The sequence below is a fragment of the Eretmochelys imbricata genome, chromosome 9, assembly GCF_965152235.1.
Source record: "Eretmochelys imbricata isolate rEreImb1 chromosome 9, rEreImb1.hap1, whole genome shotgun sequence".
NCBI lineage: Eukaryota > Metazoa > Chordata > Testudines > Cheloniidae > Eretmochelys > Eretmochelys imbricata.
The window spans coordinates 45,145,653-45,169,125 of NC_135580.1; the positions used below are offsets into that span (position 1 = coordinate 45,145,653).

General features: G+C 43.2%; 1 protein-coding gene across 1 annotated transcript in view; it reads left to right on the plus strand.

Moving 5' to 3' along the window:
* Window positions 1-216: 216 nt before the first annotated feature.
* The window catches only part of ARHGEF4 (Rho guanine nucleotide exchange factor 4), a 150,057-nt gene continuing 126,800 nt past the window's right edge, over window positions 217-23,473 (plus strand). Inside the window, 1 exon segment of the mRNA XM_077826938.1 lies at window positions 217-489. Within this exon segment, the coding sequence (XP_077683064.1) occupies window positions 303-489 (187 nt within the window). The 5' untranslated portion in view covers window positions 217-302.

Consider the following 23,473-nt stretch of genomic DNA (forward strand, 5'->3'; position numbering starts at 1 on the left):
GGAAACGAAGATCTCTGTCCCGCCCTGGGTTTTTTAACGCATTGAGACTGGCTTTAGTACAAAACTGCTTCAGGAAACTGCAGCTGAGAGCTTTTCAGCTGCCACAGAGGGAGCCTCCTTAGTGGACCCCTATGATGTCAGGTTGCATCGTGCAGCCGACTAGCGGGGAAGGGGCTAGGAATGCAGCTCAGCCCTTAGACAGCAGTACCAGGTACCACTGCCCTGAGTGCAGCCACAGAGTGCTCAGCCTCTTTCCTCCTCCAGCCCAGCAGAGCCCTTGGCTCTCACTTTTACCTGTCTGCATGAGGACCCAGCAATGCCCCAGCGAGTCCAGTGGGGCACACAGTGGAGAAAATTGCAGTAGCAGTGGAAGCTCTGGGCTCTCTCCGGGTTCAGATTCGGACAGCAGCGGGGTAGTGTGTGGTGGTGGTGGGATGAGAGGCGTACTGTCAAGATACTGGAGTCTGGAGAGTCTCCATTCAGCTACAGGTAAGAGAAACTCTTTTATTGCTACGTGATATTGCACTGACCTTGAGAAACAAAATCAGACCATCTGGGGAAATTCCATAAGTTGGAAGTGGGCTGCGTGGTCTCTTAGTTGTAAGTGAAATGTCAGAGAACCCTGGAACACTTCTTGGATCAGGTAGCAAGAAATGGGTTCTTAAAGGCTGCAGAAACATTGCTTAGACTCTCACCAACTCAAAGCTATCCTTTCCCTTTGGAATGGTCTTTCTCTTTGCACTATTAATATACAGAGCTAGTCTCCAGTGCGGTCATTTTTCTGTTTAAATGACAGTGTGGAGTGTATCTTCTCTTTTATAAAATGCCCAGATGAGAGGGACAGCAAGGTTTGCATTCTAGCACACAGAGGCTAGGGAAAGCAAGGCATTTGAGCTGACTGTACAAGTTGTGCATCTATTTTCTCGACTCGTGGGTCGATTCTCTGTGTTCTCAGGATTTTTCAGGGATGTTCACTCCTGCCTGCATATGTAATTCTCGTTGTTTGGTCACTGTCTTGTGTGTTTAGGGTTTGGACACATGAGTTGTGAGCCTGGGAAGAAGACTGTCATTCCTGGCTGACAGTTTAGCAGGGAGACCGCAGCGGAGATCGCCCAGCTGTTCGTTTCTTCTCACATTTGTTGCCTGACTGTTGCAGGCTGGGGAGATTTTTAGCAGGGCTGCAGCAAACTAGTTTCTTCCTTAAGCCAATTCAGACAAGTGTCTCCAAGCATGTCAGCTGACTGCCATTTTCCAGGCAGCATTGCTCTGTGCTACCAGCCAGAGGCGTGTCTAGGTAGAAATTTTAGCTGTGGTGGTATATCTTGCCTGAGGTGTGTATACTGTTAGATCATGAAGGGCCTTGCAAAAGCGTCACTCTGCTGTAAATGGCATGCTGTTCAATACAATCTTTTCATCGCTGAACAGAGCATGGCTGCATCTGCACTGCCCTGTCTGAGGCCCTTGAGCATTTGTCCCCTCAGGTTTCCTCTTTGGGAAGAGCACTCAGAACGGATCAGATTAAATCAACAGGTGTGAATCGTGCCTAGCACTGGGATGATACTTTTATTTTTAATTTCAAAGGGTTTTTTATACACATTCATTTGTGGTACAGCCGTACGTGCGGCACAGGGCTGTTTTGTGGGCACCACATGCATCTAACAGGAAGTACAGAGGTGAGTGAGGCACGGAGTCAAAGTTTGAGGACTCTGAGGGAGAAAAAAATCTAGTTTCATCATTATGTTCTTGATGTAATAGTTTAAGAGAAGTAATTCACTGAAGCCTAGGACTCTCTGCTCCTCAAGAATGCTACCATTAATCCTAGTCATAGAGTTTAAGGTCAGAAGGGGCCACTAGATCATCTAGTGTGATCTTCTGTATATCACAGAACATCAGTACTCCCAAGCACCTGCACCCTGAACCTAACAATGGAAAAGAGACCAAGTAAATTAGACTCGTAGGAGAGGTTTCAGAGTAACAGCCGTGTTAGTCTGTATTCGCAAAAAGAACAGGAGTACTTGTGGCACCTTAGAGACTAACCAATTTATTTGAGCATAAGCTTTCGTGAGCTACAGCTCACTTCATCGGATGAGTAGATTGCTATATGTTCTCTGCCTTGGTACAAGGATGGCCACACTGTGTCAGACCAATGATCCATCTAGCTGGGTATCCTGTTTTCCAACAGTAGCCAATGCCAGATGCTTCAGAGGGAATGAACAGAACAGGGCAATTATGATCCACTCCCTGTCATCCAGTTTCAGCTTTGAGCAGTCAGAAGTTTGGGGAGACCTGAGCTTGGGGTTGCATCCATGATTATCTTGCCTAATAGCCACTGATGGATGTATCCTCCATGAACTTATCTAATTCTTTTTTGAACTCCGTTATAGTTTTGGCCTTTCCAACATCCCCTGGCAATGAGTTCCACAGATTGTGCACTGTGTGAAGATGTACTTCCTTATGTTTGGTTTGAACGTATTGCCTATTAATTTCTTTGGGTAACCTCTGGTTCTTGTGTTATGTGAAAGGGTAAATAACGCTTTCACTTTCTCCACACCATTCATGATTTTATAGATCTCAATCATATCCCTCCCTCAATTGTCTCTTTTCTAAGATGAGCAGTCCAAGTCTTTTTAATCTCTCCTCATGTGGAAGCTGTTCCATACCCGTAATAATTTTTGTTGCCCTTCTCTGTATTTTTTTTCAATCTTAATATATGTGTTTATTTTAGGTGGGGCGACCAGAACTTCATGTGGTATTCAAAGTGTGGGCGTACCATGAATTTATATAGTGGTATTATGATATTTTCTGTCCTATTATCTATCCCTTTCCTAATATTCCTAACATTTGGTTAGCTTTTTTGACTGCTGCTCCGCACTGAGCAGATGTTTTTCAGACAACTGTCCACGATGACTCCAAGATCTCTTTCTTGAGTGGTAACAGCTAATTGAGACCCCATCATTTTGTATGTGTAGTTGGGATGATGTTTTCCAATGTGCATGACTTTGCAGCTATCAACATTGAATTTCATCTGCCATTTTGTCACCCAGTTACCCAGTTTTGTCAGGTCCCTTTGTAACTTTGCAGTCAGCTTTGGTCTTAACTACCTTGAGTAATTTTGAATCATCTGCAAACTTTGTCACCTCACTGTTTACCCCCTGTTCAGATCATTTATGAAGAGGAGGCACTGAGGTGCACTAGAGCTCAAGGCCCCTGAAATAGCAGGAAAATGATTAAGTGAGATATACCCAGATAATCATGGCAAGTGACCTGCATCCGCATGTTGCAGAGGAAAGCAAAAACATCCCCAGGTCGCTGGCAATCTGACCTAGGAAAAAATTCCTTGCTGACCCCACATACAGAGATCAGTTAGACTCTGAGTATGGCAGCAAGCACCTGTGAGAGAGAGAAAGAGAGAATGCTTGGTGTCACCTCAGAGCCCTGCCCCATCCCGTCCAATTTTCTGACTTCAACCATGGCCTTCCCTGTTGATTCAGAGGAAGGGGATAAAAAAAAACCTCACAGAGTACATTGGGAGGGGATACCTTCCTGACCCTTCCTGGTGGATGGCTGAAACCCTGAAGCATGAGCTTTAGGAACATAAGACATAAACCAGAAATGACCACAAGGCTGTTGAACCCTATCCCCACCATCACAAGCAAACCTGCCAAACAGTTGCACTCAGAAATTTGTCCATCTCTCTCTCAAAATGTATGAAGTTATTTGCCCCCTCAATTCCTATTAGGAGATTGTTCCAGAACCTCACCACTTCTGATGGTTAGAAACCTAATTTCCAGCTGAATTTGTTCATGGCTAGTTTGTATCCATTTGTTCTTGAGCCAACATTGTCCTTTAGCTTAAATCGTTCTTCATCCTCCCCGGTATTTACCCCCTCCTGTATTTATAGAGAACAGTCCTGTCCCATGTCAGCCTTCTTTTTGCAAGACTAAACAAGCCAAGCTCTTCCAGTCTCCCCTCATAAGATAGGCTCTCCGTTCTCCTGATCATCCCAGTAGCTCCTCTCTCCACCTGTTGCAGTTTCAGTTTATATTTCTTGAACATGGATGACCAGAATTGTACACTATTCCAAATGAGGTCTTACCCATGCCTTGTACAAGGGCATTCATACTTCTCTGTGTCTACTGGAAATGCCTTGCATAAGCATTGTTTCCGTTTGCAAAATGTGTTCAAAGCCACAGAAGCAGTCCATGTCGGAGTTAAGATTAGAACTGTAGACCATGTTTCCCCCTAAAATAATTTGTTTTACTCAGATTTTATTATCTCATTATTCCTGACTGGGATAATGCTGAAGCTAATGTGGCCAGGAGCACCAAAGTGCTGTTATGGAGCAGCAGGAAAATCAAACCTCAAAGATTTGCATTGAAAGTGTGTGTTTTAAATACTTTAAAGTGCTATCTACTGCAAATCTTAATATTTCATTTTTAAAAAGCACCTGGCCAAGCATGAGACTGCTAGAGTCTGGATTGTAAACTGAGGTTCAAGGCAAGAGTTCTGTCATGGTTTCATGTCATCTCAATTGGTACATGAGGAGATCCTGCTGCGTCACTTAGGGAGACCAACAGAAGAATGAATAGGAAGTGTGTGTATGCACCAAGCGCGTTCAGATGCTTCAGAGTTGCAGAAATGGAAGGTTGGAAGATGAGTCAGCCTACAGAGAATTAATAAAGGTGTTACACATTTCCAGAGTCGACCTCAACAATTTTGGGTGGACCTGGGGAACAATATTTCTATCCCACTGCAAAATGGAGTAGACTTTTGTCCATGATGATCTCGCTGCTTTGCTTGATGCTAGTCTGAGACTTTGGGGAGGTTTACCAAGATGGGATCCAGCCAGAGATAACTGATAAAGTTTTGGGGGGATCTTCAGGAAAAGTGGAATCCAACTGCTTGTGTTGGGTTCCATGCACAGTCACTAACATTTAAAATAAATAAATTAATTGTTTCTTTTAATAAGCTGGAGTTCAAGGGGGCCAATCGAGGTTTATGTGAGACTTCTGGTGAATTTTAACACTTTAGGGAACATAAACAGACATCTCCTCTGTGGAGAAAGTAAATAGCAGTATTTCCACTTTACAAATTGAGTAAATCTAGTCTTGGTAGAAATCTCGCTCTAGTGTGATCAATAAAGGGAACAGATTTTTAAAAATTTGCTATTGGAGGGGGAATGACTAATGAGAAAAAGATCTAAAAGACAAAAGACCCACTGTAACAGCATAAAAGTGCACACCAGTGTTAGCTGGAGAAGCTGTGCAAAGCATTGTTTGGACTTGCGATAGGCTCAAATATAGTAGTCTTTTTTTATTGTCAGACCTTGCTATTTTTGGTCTGAATGTCACTCTCCATTACGTGGAGAACCTCCCTCTCTAAATATAGAGGAAGAATGCTTTGCAATTCTATCAAGCTTTTCATTCAAGGATATTAAGGGGATTTAAAAGCATAAATGAATTCAGCCTTACAACACACCTGTGGGGTATTACTGTCCTTATTTTACTTTACAAATAGGAAACGGTGGCACCAAGAGCTTGAGACCCAAATATTCAAAAGTAGCCTTTAATGTTGGATGATTCACTGTTTGGGTGCCTGCCTTAAAATATGTAAAGGTTGATTCTTCCTCATGTGCTGGTCCTTATGTGTATTCCACACTCGGGTACACGAGCACTCCATGTGCCTCAGACCAGAGGTTTCTAGCAAGTCATGTCCATTGCGCTGAACCTGCACAGCTGCCCTCTTCATGCTCCAAACCGAGGGCATAAGAGGCAGGTCGGACCAACACCACTCCAGTTCCTTCTGACCGCTACATGGCCCAAATTGGAAGCTTTTGTGACCGTAACTATGAATTTTGGGCACCAAAAATTGAGGCACCCAAATTTTAGAACATAAGAACGGCCATACTGGGTAAGACCAATGGTCCATCTGGCCCAGTATCCTGTCTTCCAACAAGTGGCCAATGACAGGTTCTTCAGAGGAAATTAACAGAACAGGAAATTATCAAGTGACCATTCCCTGTCATCCCCTCCTAGCTTCAGACAGTCAGAAGCTAGGAACACCCAGAGCATGAGGTTGTGTCCCTGACCATCATGGCTTATAACCATTAATGGACCTATCCTCCATGAACATATCTAATTCTTTTTAGAACCCCGCTATTGTTTTGGCCTTCACAATATCCTCTGATGATGAGTTCCACAGACTGACTGTGCGGTGTGTGACAAAGTACTTCCTTTTGTTTGTTTAAACCTGCTGCCTATTAATTTCATTGGGTGCCCTCTCTTTCTTGTGTTCTGTAAAGGAGTAAATAACACTTCCTTAATAATTTCTCCACATCATTCACGATTTTAAAGATCTCTATCATATCCCCCCTTAGTCATCTCTTTTCCAAGCTAAAAAGTCCCAGTCTTTTTAATCTCTCCTCATATGGAAGCTGTTCAATACCCCTAATAAATTTTGTTGCCCTTCTGTGTACCTTGTCCAGTTCTAATATACCTTTTTTTGAGATGAGGCAACCAGAACTGCATGCAGTATTCAAGGTGTGGGCATACCATCGATTTATATAATGGCATTATGATATTTGCTGTCTTTTTATCTATCCCTTTCCTAGTGGTTCCTAACATTCGGTTAGCTTTTATGACTGCTGCTGCACACTGAGTGGATGTTTTCAGAGAACTATCCAAAATGACCCCAAGATCTCTTTCTTGAGTAGTGACAGCTGATTTAGATCCCATTATTTTGTGTGTATAGTTGGGATTATGTTTTCCAATGTGTATTACTTTGCATTTATCAACATTGAATCTCATCTGCCATTTTGTTGCCCAGTCACCCAGTTTTGTGAGATCCCTTTTTAACTCTTTGAAGTCTGCTTTGGACTTAACTATCTTGAAAAGTTGCTTGTGAACACTTGGCAATAAATGACTATGTGGTATCATGGGGACTAGAAACCAGATTTACTGGTTGAGAATTTGTATTGCATCACGCTCTCTGTCCAAACTAGTGTGCCTCTCCAAACCCATTCATTTTAATTTTATTATCCAGCTGAAAAGTTTGGATTTGCTTACTGATATTTTCAGTTTCAATTTTGCAGGTAAGTCTTTTTGCTTTTCTAGTCCATTTGTTGCTGGCTTAGTCCTTCATTTTATGAATAGTGCTTCTTGTTCGTTCAGTTGTCCTATGTCTTGAAAAAGAGCATGGAAAAGTGGTGATCACTGAAAACCAATATTTTGACTAAAGGAGGCCACTATGGTTTCACAACAAATCCTCCTTGCCTTTGTGCCTGTGTTGCAATTTGCTTGCACAAATTGTGCATCTGTGTCCAGATTTCCATAGGTATATACTTGATTGTGTATGTGCATGTGGGAGTTTTGAATGCACCCACCATCCCCTCCTTGAAAATGTGGTCCTTTAAACTTGCGGGGGAGGGGGAACCATGAAGTAATTTTTTCACAGCTAGAAAACTGCGTAAGTGAGAGCTGAGCTATTCATTTCTCTTTCCATTTGTTGCATTATTGTTGCTGACTAGGGACCCGTTAGCAGAGCTGCAGCAAACTGTTTGCATATTTCTTGTTTGGTCTGAGAGATTTCCTTTTGAGGCATCTTTCTTTTTCCTCTGGCCCTTCCCTGCAGCACTGATATCTGCAGCTGTGTTTGTGGACGACAGTGTATAATTTCATTGACCCCTTTTCTCCAGGGTTGTGTAGTTAGCTGCAGTTGAAGAGGTTACGCAACAGGAGATTGATTTAAAGTTCAAAGTCTTTCAGCACGTTTCAAGAGACAAAAAGAAAAAAATACATTCATTGCCTCAAAGCATACACTAGTGCATGTTGACATTGTTTTATGCTCGATGTAGCATGTTGTGAGTTAGGAGATTTCAGTTGGATTAATCAACTCCATCCTCACAAACTCCCCAGATGTGTTTCTTTATATATTTCCCCTGCATTGCTCTATGAGCCACCTGCCAAAGTAGCTCCCACTAGTGTTCTAAGTGATCAACTGAGGTGCTTAAAATATGGGCAAAACCCAGGATTTAAAGAAACAAGCCATGCCAAATTAACTTGGATTTTCATTATGTGCCACAGTTTATATCAGATGAGTTAGGCAGGAGGTAAACAGATCCTGAATGCTTTGGGAAACATTGCAGGGATACCTCAGCCTCCGGATGATGATTTGCTGGCCATTAGGTAAAACTGATGTGGGGATAATTTCAGATAATTACATAGAGGTACTGTTCATTAACCAATGCTGAACTGCAATTGGGAATTCTCATCAAATACTTAGGGCATGTATATTAACACTAACTGAGTTACTTGTATTTAATGTTATCGCAATAATACTAAATCTATGTAATTGACTTGGCCATGTTGCACATTGGATATATTTTTCAACACAAACGGTGATTTAGTTGAATATTTAACCATAAAAACAAGAATAGAAAATACAACATTTCTGCATGGATATGCAATAGAGCTGAGTGAATACTGATTTTTGGAGCTTTAAGAGAAGCATTCCTTGGCTTTCTGTAGTTTTAACTATGTATTAATGCGGGGGAGGGGTATTGCATTGAATTTCCCTTCTTTTTTTTTTTTTAAAGGAGAAAATGCTTGTTTTTCACAATGTGCCAATTCGGCACTGGGGATGGGGTGGGAAGAGTCCCCACGTTGCAGCGGCTGTGGTTGCAGGGGGAGGAGTTATGCTTCCAGTTATACTCCCCTTTGGCTCTGACTGGCCTGCAGATGGCGAGGAGTGGCAGCAAGAGGTGGGGGAAGTGGAGCAGTCCTTGCACTACTGCTGCAATGGAGCTGGTAAAACAGCTGTAGCATCTTCGAAGCTCTTCCGACTTCCTGCTGTCCCTTCCATCCTGCTGTTCTAGAAGCCTGAGCTTCAGGCCGTGGGATTAAATCATGGGGGAAGGCAGCCAGCTGTCCAAGGGAGCAGTAGACACCCATGTGAATGGGTAGAGCTCCCAGAGATGTGAAGAGGGGGTAGAGAAACTGGGATTTGGTGAAGACCTGGGGAGAGCCGCTGGTGACTGCAGCTCGACATGAAATGGGGCTGGATTATGAAGACTGGAGTGAGGGGGTAAGGAGAGAGTGGCACATATGGTAGGACGGCCATTTTGTTTGCATGGCAAAAGGAGCAGGGCAGGGGACGGGGGGCATTTCAAAGCTGAATAGGTTTGTTGGGCGGAGGTGGATTCTGAATTTGTACTAGATGCAATCTTAATGTGTCCCCCTGCATGCGTGTGTGTGTGTGTGTGTTACTTTTCCTGTCCTCTGCCCACACCTTTCAGACCTTGTTCTATGTGATTTAACATACCTTGCTGTTGGGTCTTGTGGAAGTTGGAAGTCAGACTTTTTGTAAATAAGAGGAGAGGCTGAACTAGACAAGTTCCTGCCAGTGCAATAGGAATAAAGTGATGTGCTTGTGACCTGAACCTTTCTGGGCAATTGGAAAATGGAAAAACCCACACAAGGTGAGTTTGGTGTGTTTTGGTATCATGGTGCAGGCTAGCCCCTCTCACCCATACTCCTTGACACAGTAAATCCGTGTATAGCTAGGGTATTCTGCTTCTGTATCTTTGCCCAAGTCCAGTTGAAATATAATAATGATACCAAGTATCGGGGGTAGCCGTGTTAGTCTGTATCCACAACAACAACAAGGAGTCCGGTGGCACTTTAAAGATTAACAGATTTATTTGGGCATAAGCTTTCATGGGTAAAAAACCACTTCTTCAGATGTAGATCTGATGAAGTGGTTTTTTTTACCCATGAAAGCTTATGCCCAAATAATAATGGTAGTTGCACATTTTAAGAATTAGAGAAATTTAGGTGGCCCTCGGGTGGTTCATGCTCATCTGGAAAGGCTGCTGGCTCAATAGTTGGCATCCTGTCTCATCTAAGACTCTCTGAATAAAAACAACAAGGAGTCTTGTGACACCTTAAAGACTAACAAATTTATTAGAGCATAAGCTTTCGTCGGCTATAACCCACTTCAGATGTATGGAGTGAAAATTACAGTTGGGTAAGGCAACTCCCATCTTTTCTTGTGCTGTATATTTATGCCTGCCTACTGTAATTTTCACTCCATTCATCTGAAGAAGAGGGTCATAGCCCACGAAAGCTTATGCTCTAATAAATTTGTTAGTCTTTAAGGCGCCACAAGACTCCTCGTTGTTTTTGCTGAAACAGACTAACACAGCTACCCCTCGGAAACTTCTCTCTGAATAGGGTTCGTTAATAGCCAACTGTTCAGTGGTATGTCTACAGGTGCTGAAGGTTAAGGGGATGTTACACAATATATTATTCATCTGAGTATACCTGTAGTTCAGTGATGAGCTGCAATGGTAAGTTTATGTACTGAATGCCCCAAATAGCAGGGACCATTCAACACAAAACTGAAGTTAAACTTATTTGTTGTTGTTTTCAGTCCCCTGAAATCACAGAGGCAAGAGCAGGAACTCCCCTGGACTATGGCCCATAGGAGCTCAGGTTAATAATGCTGCTAATGATGTGGTGCAATCTGGAAAGTTATTAAATTGTTATCCCAGAGTAATTGAACTCTTTCCAAACTGTGCCATAGTCTCAAGAACCCTTATGCAAGCTCGAAGTGCCAGTGACAGTGTCTAATCTACCAGTACCTTTCAAGCTGGGAATTGACAGTGTAACAGTAACTGACTTGTGTTTCATTGGAAACTACACACACGTGTGCATGTGTGCGTACAGACACACACAAGTTCAATATCTTTTATGTGGTAAATGCCCTTCCGCTGCCTAATCTTTGGAGCTTTCTATATGGTACATAACCGTTCAAACATTAAACGTAAAATAGTTTCAGTGTTTGCCAGAAGCTTATCTAAGCCTCTTCAGTATGCAGGTTTGGGTAGGAAATCTCCAAAGCAAATGTAGGTCCCTTATATACTAGACCTAAAATTATATTTGCTGAATCAGCAGTTCAGGTTAACTAAGCGTGGACATGAGCAAACTAGGTTTAAATTGAGTTTAGAAGCTCTGGTTGACTGTGTTTAATTTACGTGGCTTTAGCTCCTGGATAGACAAAGTCTTCCTCATGACATTTTCATTACCTCCTTATTTCAGTTGGATGGAACATAGCATAAGACCAGCCTTTCTCATAGTATTTCTGCCCTTCCATTTATTCAGACAAAAAGTGCAGAGGGGAAAAAGTTATCCCCATTTTTTCAGCTTTCTAAACAAGTTTGGTTTCAATTCTGGATGGAGGCGTTCTTAATTTATGCAAACTTGTTTTTCGCATAAACAGTAATGAGAGACTGTTCTCATAAAATTTCAGCACCATTTGCCAAAAGTAAGACGTTTAGCTAAACTCTGACTGGTTATCTGAGCCAAATCATTTTTTGTCCATAATCTGTATACAAGAGACGTTTCTCTCTCTAAGTGGCTCAACATTAAAAAGCGTATATTGTCAATAGGTATTTCACAGACATGATGGTTGTCAGTTGTTGGTAGAATTGTAGACGGCCACATTTGTTTCATAATTTCCAAAAAAGGGTCGGGAGGAGAATCAACATTAAAATCCAAACACTTTCTTCGGAGCATTTGAATTTAACCCTTTAGAGTCTGCAAAGATATATATTATATCGATAATATATACACACACCCCCCTATGTCCTCATAACTGTTCTTTTAGCCGATAGTGTGAAAAATCTCAGCATTCTAGGAGTTTAAACGCCTTTAGAGGGCATTAATATTAGGCTCGGTTTTGAAAATTGGCTTCTAAAAATGCATCTGCAGTTCTTGCGCACGCACACGGCAATCAGGTTTCTGAATCAAGTAGTTGGTTGGATGCTGTAACTTGCTCTCATCATTGCTGTTTACATTCACAAATTTAGCTTTGTGAATACAAGCAGAAGCACGCAAATTGTGGGCACAGTTTGGAAGCCTGTTTTGATGTTGGCTGAATATTTGGTCTGTTACATGCAAACTTGGTACTGTACCGAATCTACAATGTGTATGAATGTAATTCACTTATAATGGAATTCGCATGAAATATGCTGAGCTGCACATAAATATGCACCATTACACGCATAAGTTATAGGGGTTTTGTGTTGCCATAACAAAAAAAAAAGTGCTTCAGTTTTTCAGCTCGTAATATGCAGACTATTAGGACATAATGTGCATTAGATGTATCCATTATTCTAGAAATTAACATAAAAGTGACCAAGACATTTATTTTGCATCTGTTTTTTCTGATTCAGAACATTTTTACTTTGCTATGACTCAAAATATTTTAAATGAATAAGTGAATAAAATTAAGCTATTGCCGATGTCAGTAGTGAAAAGACAGATCTGGGGACAGAGCAAGATGCAGAAGTTAACTGTTGCACTTGATGCATTCTAGGGCAGTTTTATAACAACATGTGTATTCCCTGGACGTTGACGATGATGATGATAGGAATATTGCCACTGATTTAACACATTGCAAAGAAAACTGCCTGTTCAAGGTTTGTAAGAGGTGTTTGCTGGAGTGAAAAGTGGGGTAGCAGAGCTCATTTATGGAAGAAAGGGATTGGGAGGCACTCTTGTCTCCATCACCCTTGGATGATGGTGCTTGGGATAATAAGAGATGCAGAAAATCAGCTATGCGGCCTCCCTCCCCTATAACTCACTAAAGTGACTACCAGGTTTAGATTGTTCAAAGGCCTCGCAGTAAGGTACAGTGGAAGGGAACTGCATTAGCAATCAGGGAATCTCTCTACTCTGTTGTACTGTTTTGTCTTTAATTATGAATCTTGGACTCATCATACAATTGCTGCACTCAGAAGTGCTTCCAACCGAGTCTAAACTTGTTCCCCCCACGAGTGTATAGAGGCTTCGCTCTGACTTACTTTTATGGGCTCCTGATATTTTAGTTTAAATCCATTTTGAATGTACTCTTCTGGGAGGATTCCTTTTTAGACACTCAAACAAAATTTAAGATAGGCTTGCCTTGGGACGGACAGGAACCAAGGATTCACTGCCTTTATCACAGAACAACACAGTATCACAAACGTGTCTCGTTACACAGTAAGGAAAAATACTAAAGTGAAGGCTACTTTTGTTTTAAAGCAGCTGGCACAGACATATTTCTGAGTAGAAGTGAGATAGCCGGGCAAGAGTTTGTCATCCTGATAATGGAAACATTTTCCACATGGTAGTTTTTAATTAGTGTTACAAATGTCTCTTCCCTGTTGAAAACTGCCTTTATAAATGTAGGCAAAGAGGAGTAACTCAGTGACTGTTCTGCTGCAACAACGGGGATAGGGGGTGTTTTGTATTAGGTTATTGATGGTCATTCTGATTGCCAACTAAACATTCCCACGATGGATGCTGAAAGCCTTCAGCTGAGCATGGGCCAAGTTCATGACTCAGATGAGACACTTGCAGAAAGGCACAAATTGGCATTTGGAAATAGCAATACATAGAAGGCTTTAAGAAGAAAAGGAAATATAGTATGTACAGTATGTTCTATCCCATTGCTGGGGCCAATGTGCAATTTTAGCATAGACTCACTGAAGAATGGGCATTTTCCTTGCAGTGCTATGTGCCTCAGAGGGGGTGGGCGGAAACCTGTTTATCCTTTACAGTGTAAGAAAAGGGTAAAGAGTTCAGCTCTGTAACAACAGGACTCATATAATGAATGCAGTCAGAGTCAATGTAACCTGCTGAGCAAGTATCCATCAGGCATATCAAACCTGCATCAGTTTTGCTGTGTCATGAAATATCCACTCTTGTGCATGCGTACACAAGCATAATAGCTGGCCTTTTTTTTTTTTTTTTTTTTTTTTAAGATATATTGCAGTGCACACCACAGATCTGGAATGGGGCCTGACCCTGATCATATCATATATAGTGCAACAGCACTTAGCTATTGCTTTTGGTCCTGCCTGAATCTTAAAGGCATAATTTCAGCTGTTCAGCACTGTCCTCGTTTTTAATCAGGACTGCAAAAATACAGTGGAAGCCTGAGACTGGGAGGAGAGTCTGGACATAATGCGCACTGTAATTCTAGAGACAGATTATGTTTGTGGAGCTGGGAAGATCATCTGTTAGCACATAAACTTTGTTGTGATGCTATTGTGATTGATATGGCAACTTCCTGCCATATTCTTGGGAGACCTTCTTGAATTAAATTTAAGTGTTTTGGGGGGTTCATTTTATTAAATGAATGGTTTATGACTGGTTGTGTTCTACTGTACAGGGGAGGGCTACCACAGTACCACACTCCTGAGAAGGCTCACATATATCCATTCAAACTGGATTCTCCAGAGACCAGGAGACAAAGAAGGGACTTTTGGAGAAGTAGCCTGAGTTTAAACGGACTCGGGGCTCCTCTTCATGATCTAGCCGATGGGCAGGACTTTCTCCTGTAGGGCTATGCACAGTGTATTTGCCAGCAGTTACAAGCTACCACACAGCTCTTTCTAAGCAAGCACCTTTTTTCTGTAGGTAAAAGCATTACAGAGAAAAACACATACAAACCCTTAAACATTCCTTTATGCTTGCTAAAAGCTTACCAGAGGTTACCCATCCATCGTATGGGGCCCTAGGTGGCTAAAGTTTTTCCAATCCTTCCTCAAGGCTTGTCTGAAAATAACCCTGATTTGTAAGAATTTGAAATTGGTAGTTTTATTGTTCTTAAGAGCATACTTAAGTTAAAAATACAGAGAAACCAGAAGTAATGCAACTTGTTGATCAGATCTATAGCAAGTTATGCAGATTTTTTTAAAAATTAAGTGTCTGGGCCCACTTCTGGGTGGGGAAGAATTCTGAATTCTAACCCTAACCTTAAACCAAACCCTAACTCTGAATTTGTGATCCAAGTATGTAACATAAGGCTCACAAAGAGGAAAGGAATATTTCACATTGGTCTGTTAAGGCAGTTGTTCTCAGAGCCCTCTGAGGGGCCACGAGCAGGTTTCAGGGGTCCACCAAGTGTGGTTGGCATTAGACTTGCTAGGGCCCAGGGCAGAAAGCTGCTACCCAGGGTCCAGAGTTCTACCACCCAGGGCTGAAGCCAAAGCCTGAAGCAACTTAGCTTCACGGTGCCCCCTGTTGTTTGGGGTCCCAGGTAATAGCCCTCCTTGCTACCCCATAACGCCGGCCTGGCTTTTATATGCAGAAAAACAGTTGTTGTGGCACAAGTGGGCCGTGGAGTTTTTATAGCGTGTTGTGGGGGAGGGAGGTCTCAGAAAGTAAAAGGTTGAGAACCCCTGTATTAAGAGATTGAGCTAGGTGTTGGGGCAGAGCACTTCTTCCACCGTGCAGCTGCAACTGAAGTATCCATCTTATTGGGCCTAGGGGGTGCAGTTCAGCCATTTACTCAGAGTGTAGCCGAGCAGGGGGCTCAGATGAGAGCTGTCTGGCTCAGACTCAATCCTGGTAAGGCTGAGATGATTCTTAAAGACAGGGGGAGTAACAAGAACAAGCGGCAAAGATATTGTCAACGGCTTCAACAGTCGTTACACAGGTTCACTGCCTGGGAATAGTGTTGGATCATTGTCTGCTTCCTGACCTGGTAGCAGCAGGGACAGAGGACCTTTATCAATCTGTGCTTGTCAAGAAAGTTGCATCTAGTTTGTTGTTTGTTTGTCCTCAGTTACACATGTTTTTGTCACCTACAGACTAGAAAGCTGAGTTGTGCTCTAGAGTGGGCCACTCCTGGAAACTTCAGCTAGTACAGAAAGTAGCTGCCTAATGCAGGCACTTCTTAGGGGGGGCATGTTACACTTGGGTAGCATAGTTTGCGCCAGCTGCCAGCTGGTTTCTGGATGAGGTTTAAAGGACTGGTTTTGACATATAAAGTCCTAGTCTGGTTCCTGACTACCCCAGGAGACAGCCTTTTTCCTTGTGGGATACCATAGGAGTTGTGATCACATTTGTTGCTTAACCTATCAGCTTCTCTGTTTAAGTGGAGGGGGCTGGTATAAGGGCATTTCCAGTATGAAATTTTGCCTCAAGAATACTTCCCAAGCTTGATTTTAAATAACTTGGTATTTGTTGACCGTGAAACATGCTGCGGGTCTCCCTGCCTTTTTCTGGGGCGGTGTGTTGACCAGGTGAGTACACAGAGGGAAGAGGAGGTCTGTGGATATGAGGTGGACTGAAGAGGGACAATTTTAGTGAGGCTGTAGGGTCATATGGCTCTTGATGCATTGGAATTTGTATATGCTCTTTCAAAATCTGTGTGGGGCCTAGAGCTCTGAATAAACAATGTTAAGTGGAGAAGCAAATTGGAATTTGTAGGCTTGGATTTTCTTAGTGTAAAAGTAAGATTGTATATTTTTTGTGTTGGTTTTGCTGTAATAGTTCTGATCTCCTCTTGTTTCTTACTGTCCTGTTCAGACAGGATGTTGTATCCACAGATAAATCATTCGGTGTAAAACAGTGGCAGCTCTTCCCCCTTTTCGGTCCATGAATCTGATCATGCACATTGCTATGCATCTCCTCTGCTATTCTGCATGGCCTCGCTTCCAAATTGACTCCAGTGGGTACTGGAGTCCCTGAGCAACATTAAGAAGGTGCTCAGCATTTAGCAGACTTAAACCATGAATGAATTGAGATTTGGTAACTGCTATAGAAGTGCACTCTGATAGAAGTGCAGGCTTTTACCTGAGCCATAGCCTTGGGCAAATTCCAGGCCAGATTCCGAGGTCCACCAGAAATGGATCCTGGCTATGAGCAGATAGATCTGTATGAAAAATTACCTGGAAGTACTGAGGTTCTACCCTGAGGTAACTAGATGGTCCAAGGATAAATTGCAGTCTTTAGAAGAGAGCAACACAACTGATAGAAGGTTCAGAAAACCTGACCTTTGAGGAAAGGTTAGAAAAGCTGGGCATATTTAGTCTTGCGAAAAGAAGACTGGGGTGAGGGGGGACCTGACAGCAGTCTTCAAATATGTGAAGGGCTGTTTCAAAGAGAATGATGATCAATTGTTCTCCATCTCCACTGAAGGTAGGACAAGAAGTAATGGGCTTAATCAGCAACAAAGGGAGGTTTAAGTTAGATATTAGGAAACCCTCTCTAACTATAAGGGTAGTTAAGCTCTGGAATAGGCTTCCAAGGGAGGTTGGGGAGTCTCCATCACTGGAGGTTTGTACTGACAGGTTAGACAAACACCTGTCAGGGATGATTTAGGTCAGGGGTGGCAACCTGTGGCTCTGGAGCCACATGCGGCTCTTCAGAAGTTACTATGCGGCTCCTCGTATAGGCACCGACTCCGGGGCTGGGGGGGTACAGGCACCAACTTTCCAATGTGCTGGGGGGTGCTCACTGCTCAACCCCTGGCTCTGCCACAGGCCCTGTCCCTTCCAGCCCCCTTCTCTGAGCCGCCTTGCCCTCACTCTTCCCCCCCAGAGCCTCCTGCATGCCACAAAACAGCTGATCGGGAGGTATGGGGAGAGTTGGGGAGGTGCTGATTGGAGGGGCTGCTGGTGGGTGGGAGGCGCTGGGAGTGCGGGGGGGACGGACTGATGTGGGGCTGCTGACATATTACTGTGGCTCTTTGGCAATGTACATTGGTAAATTCTGGCTCCTTCTCAGCCTCAGGTTGGCTACCCCTGATCTAGGTATACTTGGTCCTGCCTCAGCGCAGGGAGCTGGACTAGATGACCTCTTGAGGTCCCTTCTAGTCCCAAATGTCTATGATTCTGTGTTTAGACACACAGATTTTATTTAGCCTCTCTGTTTACAGCACTCAATAAAAAACAAGTCATGGAATAGAAGAGAACTGCCATGTTAGACACAGCTGCCCATTGTTCCACTGCTGCAATACTGTAGTTATTTGTTAATCCCCAAAAGCCATGTTAAGGCCAGTGTGCTAGTAAGAATGGGCACTTATGAGTAAATTCCATGGATAACCCAATTTAAACACGGCAGCCCTCTGTTATGAATGGAGTCCTTTGTCACCAAGCATGTGGTGCATAAAGAGTGTATATACATGCGATCTATCAATAGTTGTTATGGAATTAAGACCCTTCCAAGGACAGTATTTAAATGGTGCCTTCTTTCTTAAACACTGGTCCAATCTTGTTCCTTCCTCTCCCTGCCCAAGCATGCAAGGAAGCATCAAGTTGGGAGTTCTCCTGAAGATCTGTTCTCCATTTGAAGGCAGAACAGAAGGCGTGGCACAGAATGTCCTTGATAAGCATTTACTTTGCTTACTCTTTCCCATGCCAGTAGGTGCCATGAACTTCATACTCCCTCTACTTCCCTCCCTTGCAAAGCCTAAATAAAAAGGAACAGGCTGACTTTGATGGTTGTCCACTGCCCCTATGATAAAGAAAAGGAATGCAGGGCTGGGCAACAAACTGAAAGCTCAGATCTAAATCCAAACACCCAAACCATCATTCTGACTCATATCTGAATTTCTCAAATTGGCCCCATCTCAACTATGAGCTGGGCCAGAACCCAGATTCCAAACACCCCAAATTTAGGAGCGTTCATAGTTTGGATTTGAATTTGGCTGTGTGAGTCCATTTCCAGTTTTAAATAAACAAATAAAACCAGGGCTGGCTCTAACAGTGCTGTCAGTCCTCCAGCCACAGAGAATTTACCTATCATAGCGGGGGGAGGGGAGGGTCCCAGTACTCGTGTGATGTTTACTACTCAGGCTGTCGTGCTGAAGTGTGAAGAACAAGGCACTCTATGCAGACAGCGCTCTGTGGTGCTCATCACTTGAGCCCTGTGTACATGTTGCCCATTTTACTCCCCACCGTCATAGCACTGAATTCACCAAGCTAACACAGCATAGACGAGGTCTCGTGCTGTATCTTGGGCTTTTCAGCTGGAGACCTAGTTGTAACTCTTTGCAGCGAGACCCAGTTGTGCTTGAATTGACCCTGCCAGTTATGTTTTCCAGAAACTCAAGTGAAACCTGTAGTAGAAAATACAAAAGATGTGTCTTCAGGAAAATGTTGGGCTTAATCTAATTCTGAATATTTAGGCGGCCCAGGCAATTGTCTGATCTCGTTAGTTCAGTAGAGAGTTGTGGCCTTTGTGCATCTCTTCCTTCTCTGTGCAGTGAAGTCACACGTCTATATTTGGAACATTCTAGTCTGTTGTCATGGAGATGATTGTATTGACACAGATACAGCAGTGTGACTTCATTCTGTGGAGAAGGATCCGAAAGATGCTGTGTGGGAAGGATGGAGGTTTGCTCTAAACACTCAGCCATCAGCGGTATGGGTGCTTCAGACCAGCGGCTGCATTTGGAGGTGTGTGATGCGTGATTAACCATTCTGAACTTGAGTGTGGAGAGAGCTGTGTAAAGTTATACCCAACATGTAAAAAATAGTATAATTTAAAGCTGCACAGAATAGCAAACAGGTAAGACCCTGGGGCACAACAGCTACGTCCCTTCTGCTGCTCCTGGAAGCCATAATATGCTACTGGTAGTAAAAATGGATTGGAATGGTTGCAGTTTAGAATTTCCAGCGGCACCACACATTTTATGCTCAGAGTTTAAGGATTTGTAGGCAAAATGATCTCATTGATTTCCCTAAATTACCGAGGTTTACCATGCCTGGCAGGCTGTAGGAAGTGACGGAGGAATAACCTTGCCCTCTTAAACTGACACACAGCTGTGAAGCTATGGGCCTGCACATTGGCAGGGTTCCATTTCCAGAACACAACACCCTTTCCAGAACACAACACCCTGTCCACTGGCACCAGCCATGAGTAGTGGAATAAGGCAGGCCCTGATGAAGTCTCCCGAGAACGTTAAAGGGCCTTCTATCTCAACCAGGAAAGGTAAACCATTTTCATTTGAGGTACTAATTGATTTTATTTTAAAATAAATGTATACCTTATGCCAGTTACAAACCACTTCATATCAGTAGATTTTACCAAGTATTTCTAGCTTAGATCCAATCTCCTTGTATCACTGTGGTTATGCTGAGAAAATGCTGGGTCCTGTTTTCTCATCACTTATGCCCCACATCTCAATACTATACATAACTGAACTCTTTGGGGATTGTGGTCATGTGTCTTCCTTAGCTTTAATTTGTCTGGAAGCCTGGAAAATGCTGGTGTCCTAAGGGTTAATCAAAGAGATGTTATGAGAATCATTTAAAAAATACAAATTAGTTACTTAGACAGTCAAATTTTATGACTCTTGTGGGCCTTGCAACTAGTGCTGGAGAATTGTGCACCCTCCAAAGAAAGAGCTCAAGGAATTAGAAGTGGGGTTGGGGGGACATGGGGGCTGTAACAGGAATGTTGCATTTATTTGCCTCACATAAAAAGCATTGTAACAAGTCATTGCTTGGCTCAACCTCTTACCATGAAGGAGAATCTCAAGATAAGAAACTTCAGAAGGAAAGAGAGAAGCTGCATCCTGAATTTGGGAACTTAACTCTGCAGGGGGTTCTTTCTTCCTGTGGCAGCATCTGCAGGAAGTGTCCCTTTGTCTTCCTGTGCATATTCCAGACACACTGTATAGGAGCCTGTTCTGTAGACTACAATGTGCTGTTTGCATTTTACTGCAGAAAGCAAGTCTTTCACCCTGAATCATAAGTAAGGAAATAGATGAGATATATGCCTAGCGAAAACCTTGCCCTGTTCCCAGTACAGCCACACATTTGCCAATTCAGAAAAAAGGCATGTGCCAAAACTAAGATCCACAAGAATCAAAGACAGAGGGTCTCTTCCCAGGTCCATTTCCGAACCCCATTCTCCATGGTGGCCTCTGCAGATTTGACAGTACATCTGCGCTACACATAAATCCCGAGGCTGCCTGGACAAACTGCCATGGTTCTGCACTGGGGTCTTCCTAGTCCACTTCAATACTATGGCTCCAGCAGCCAAGCTCCACCATGCTCAGAACCACTCCATCCCCTTTGATGGATTTCATCTTTAACTTTGATGCTGAATGTTTGCTATTTAATTGTATTTCCAGCTAATGGAAATAGCACTCTCCCATGGTTGAGCAATAGATTGCAACTTTGAGGTATGCAACGTATTCGTAACTACAAGTAAAACCCCCTCCAAGTTGTGTTTTCGTATTTTGCAAATCCTAACACTGCAAATGTTGAAGGGAAGACTCCGATTTTTATCTGGGAATGGGATATTGTGATTGAAAGGAGCCTTTGAGATTTTGTGTGGCTTTGATGTACAAAGCCATTTAATGACTCTTTTTGGAAGTCAAATCTGAAGAATATGAAAATGGTGGACAGCTCTAACTGCAGTGTAAACATTAGAGCTGTGTGTGAGAGCTGTTTTGTCCCAGAGAAGACCTCTGGTCTTCCTCAGGGTGTTATCTTCCTATTTTACAATGGTCACCCATTAAATACTTAGCACTTAACAGTATTCATGGTACTGCAGATACTCTTTGGATAAGGTCAAATATTGAAGACTCAATACTAAGCCTGAGCCTGAAGTAAAATGACAAGTAGCTTAAAAGCCATTCAGCTCCCTGGCTACATAATCAAGGGTAGATTAAATAAGGCAGCAGTTTAATTTGTTGTTCATATTTCCAGGAAGCTAGCCCTCGATTTGTATTAGAGAAGTGGTTCTTAACCTGGGGTGCACGCACCCCCTCGAGGGTGCAAGATGCCCTTTCTGGGGGTGCGAGATATGCCAGATTTTTGTAGTAGGTAAATCATCAAAAACACATATGAAGCACAGACACTTAAGTACAACTACTTTGTTTAATCAAATCTATGTTTATATGTATATAATTCTATCTCTTTCATTCTATAGTTATGATATATCTAGGTTTAAAAACCTGACCTACTTCAACGATTTTTGATAAGGGGTGCAAGAACATATTTGAGAACCAAAGGGGTGCAGGTTGCAGTAAAGGTTAAGAACTACTATATTAGAGGATACTAGGCTTGTTTTAATGGCCTGGGCACAACTGACCAGAATCTCCTGGGGGCATCACCTTCAGGATATGGTTATATTGTACAACTGTGATGAACAACTCTAAAATGTGAAATATTGTCTAATCATAATGAGTGCCCAAGCAGTTTTGAGTGTAAAAAGCTGGGAAAGCTGCAGGCAGAAAGACTTCCCTTCAGAAAAAAAAATGTGTCTTGGGGAACAGCCCAGTTGCAGACTATTTTAGAGAAACAGAGGTAAAATGGCTTCTGCTGCAGCTCCTGACCTCAGGAAGTAATGTCCCCCTATCCGGGAGCTGTATCTAGTACTGTGTGACCAGTACCAACCCACATACCTCAACCAGGTGCATTTGAACAGCTGCATTTAAACAGTTGCACTTCAAATGGGTGTCTTGGCAATTACACGTGCAACACTTCATTTTTTGCACTGTGTGCTCAGAGAGACAAACGTCAAGCGAATATTTGATATTGGTCTAATCGCCACGTTGATAGGCTATTGACCAAAGAGATGGAGGGATGGCGATGAAGCAGGATGCATATCTCATTTGAACTGTGTGCTTTAGTCTAGTACAGTGGTTCCCAAACTTTAACAGCCCGTGAACCCCTTTCACTAAATTGTGAAATCTCGTGAACCCCCTCCTAAAAATGAATATTTCCAGGGATTTAAGTTTAAATTTCCTCTGCACTCCGTGGGGCTCCTGTTGCTGGACCCCGTTGACCGTCCTGGTCAGCTGAGCTCCACTGAGCTCGGGCTGCAGGTCCCACTGACAACCAGGACTTGGGCTGCCAGCCCCAACTGCCCGGCCCCACTCTCCCCGGGGCTCGGGCTGCCAGCCCCGTGCGGAGCACTGGGGTTCGGGCAGCCGGCTCCCCCGCTCACGGGGGCAGGGCTTGGGCTGCCAGCCCCAACCGCCCGGCCCCGCTCTCCCTGGGGCTCGAGCTGTCTGCCCTGCAACCGGGTTCCACCTGCTGCCTCCAATGCCCGAGGTCCTCTGGCCGCCATTAGTGAATTTTTTTCTGGTGAACCCCCTGTAACGTTCTGCGAATCCCCAGGGATTTGTGAACCTCAGTTTGGAAACCACTGGTCTAGTAGAAAACTGAGGCAGTATGCAAAACAACCTTTTTGTAAAGTTAAAGATAACAAAGGCTGCTGTTGGCCGTTATCTGGCTTCTTTCAGCTGAAGCAGATAGAAATCTTACCTGACACTGTAGTGGAAAATATGATAAAGCACAGGAGCAGAAAATGCCAAATGCAAAAATGTCATTGTTGTTACTATAGAGTGCCAACTTGGCTGATTAAGAAAGCCCAGTGTGTATTTAGCAGTGTGAGTCATTTGACATATTAACTGGTTAGCTGGGCCAAATTCTGCTCAATTACATAATGCAGCTCCCACCAGTTTCAATGGGAGTTTCTTCTCTGTTACATAGTGAATTTGTTCTGCTGTGTGTGTTTAATGGATGCAGCAGTGGCAGGCATCCAGTCCAATCAGAGCTGCTCACAAACAAGTTTTACTGGCCAGAGTTTGAGGTTGGGAGCCCATTCATAAGGAGTACTGTAAAGCTTTGTAATCAGATTCTCCATAAGCAACGATTTACCACTAAAATGTTGTGATTGCT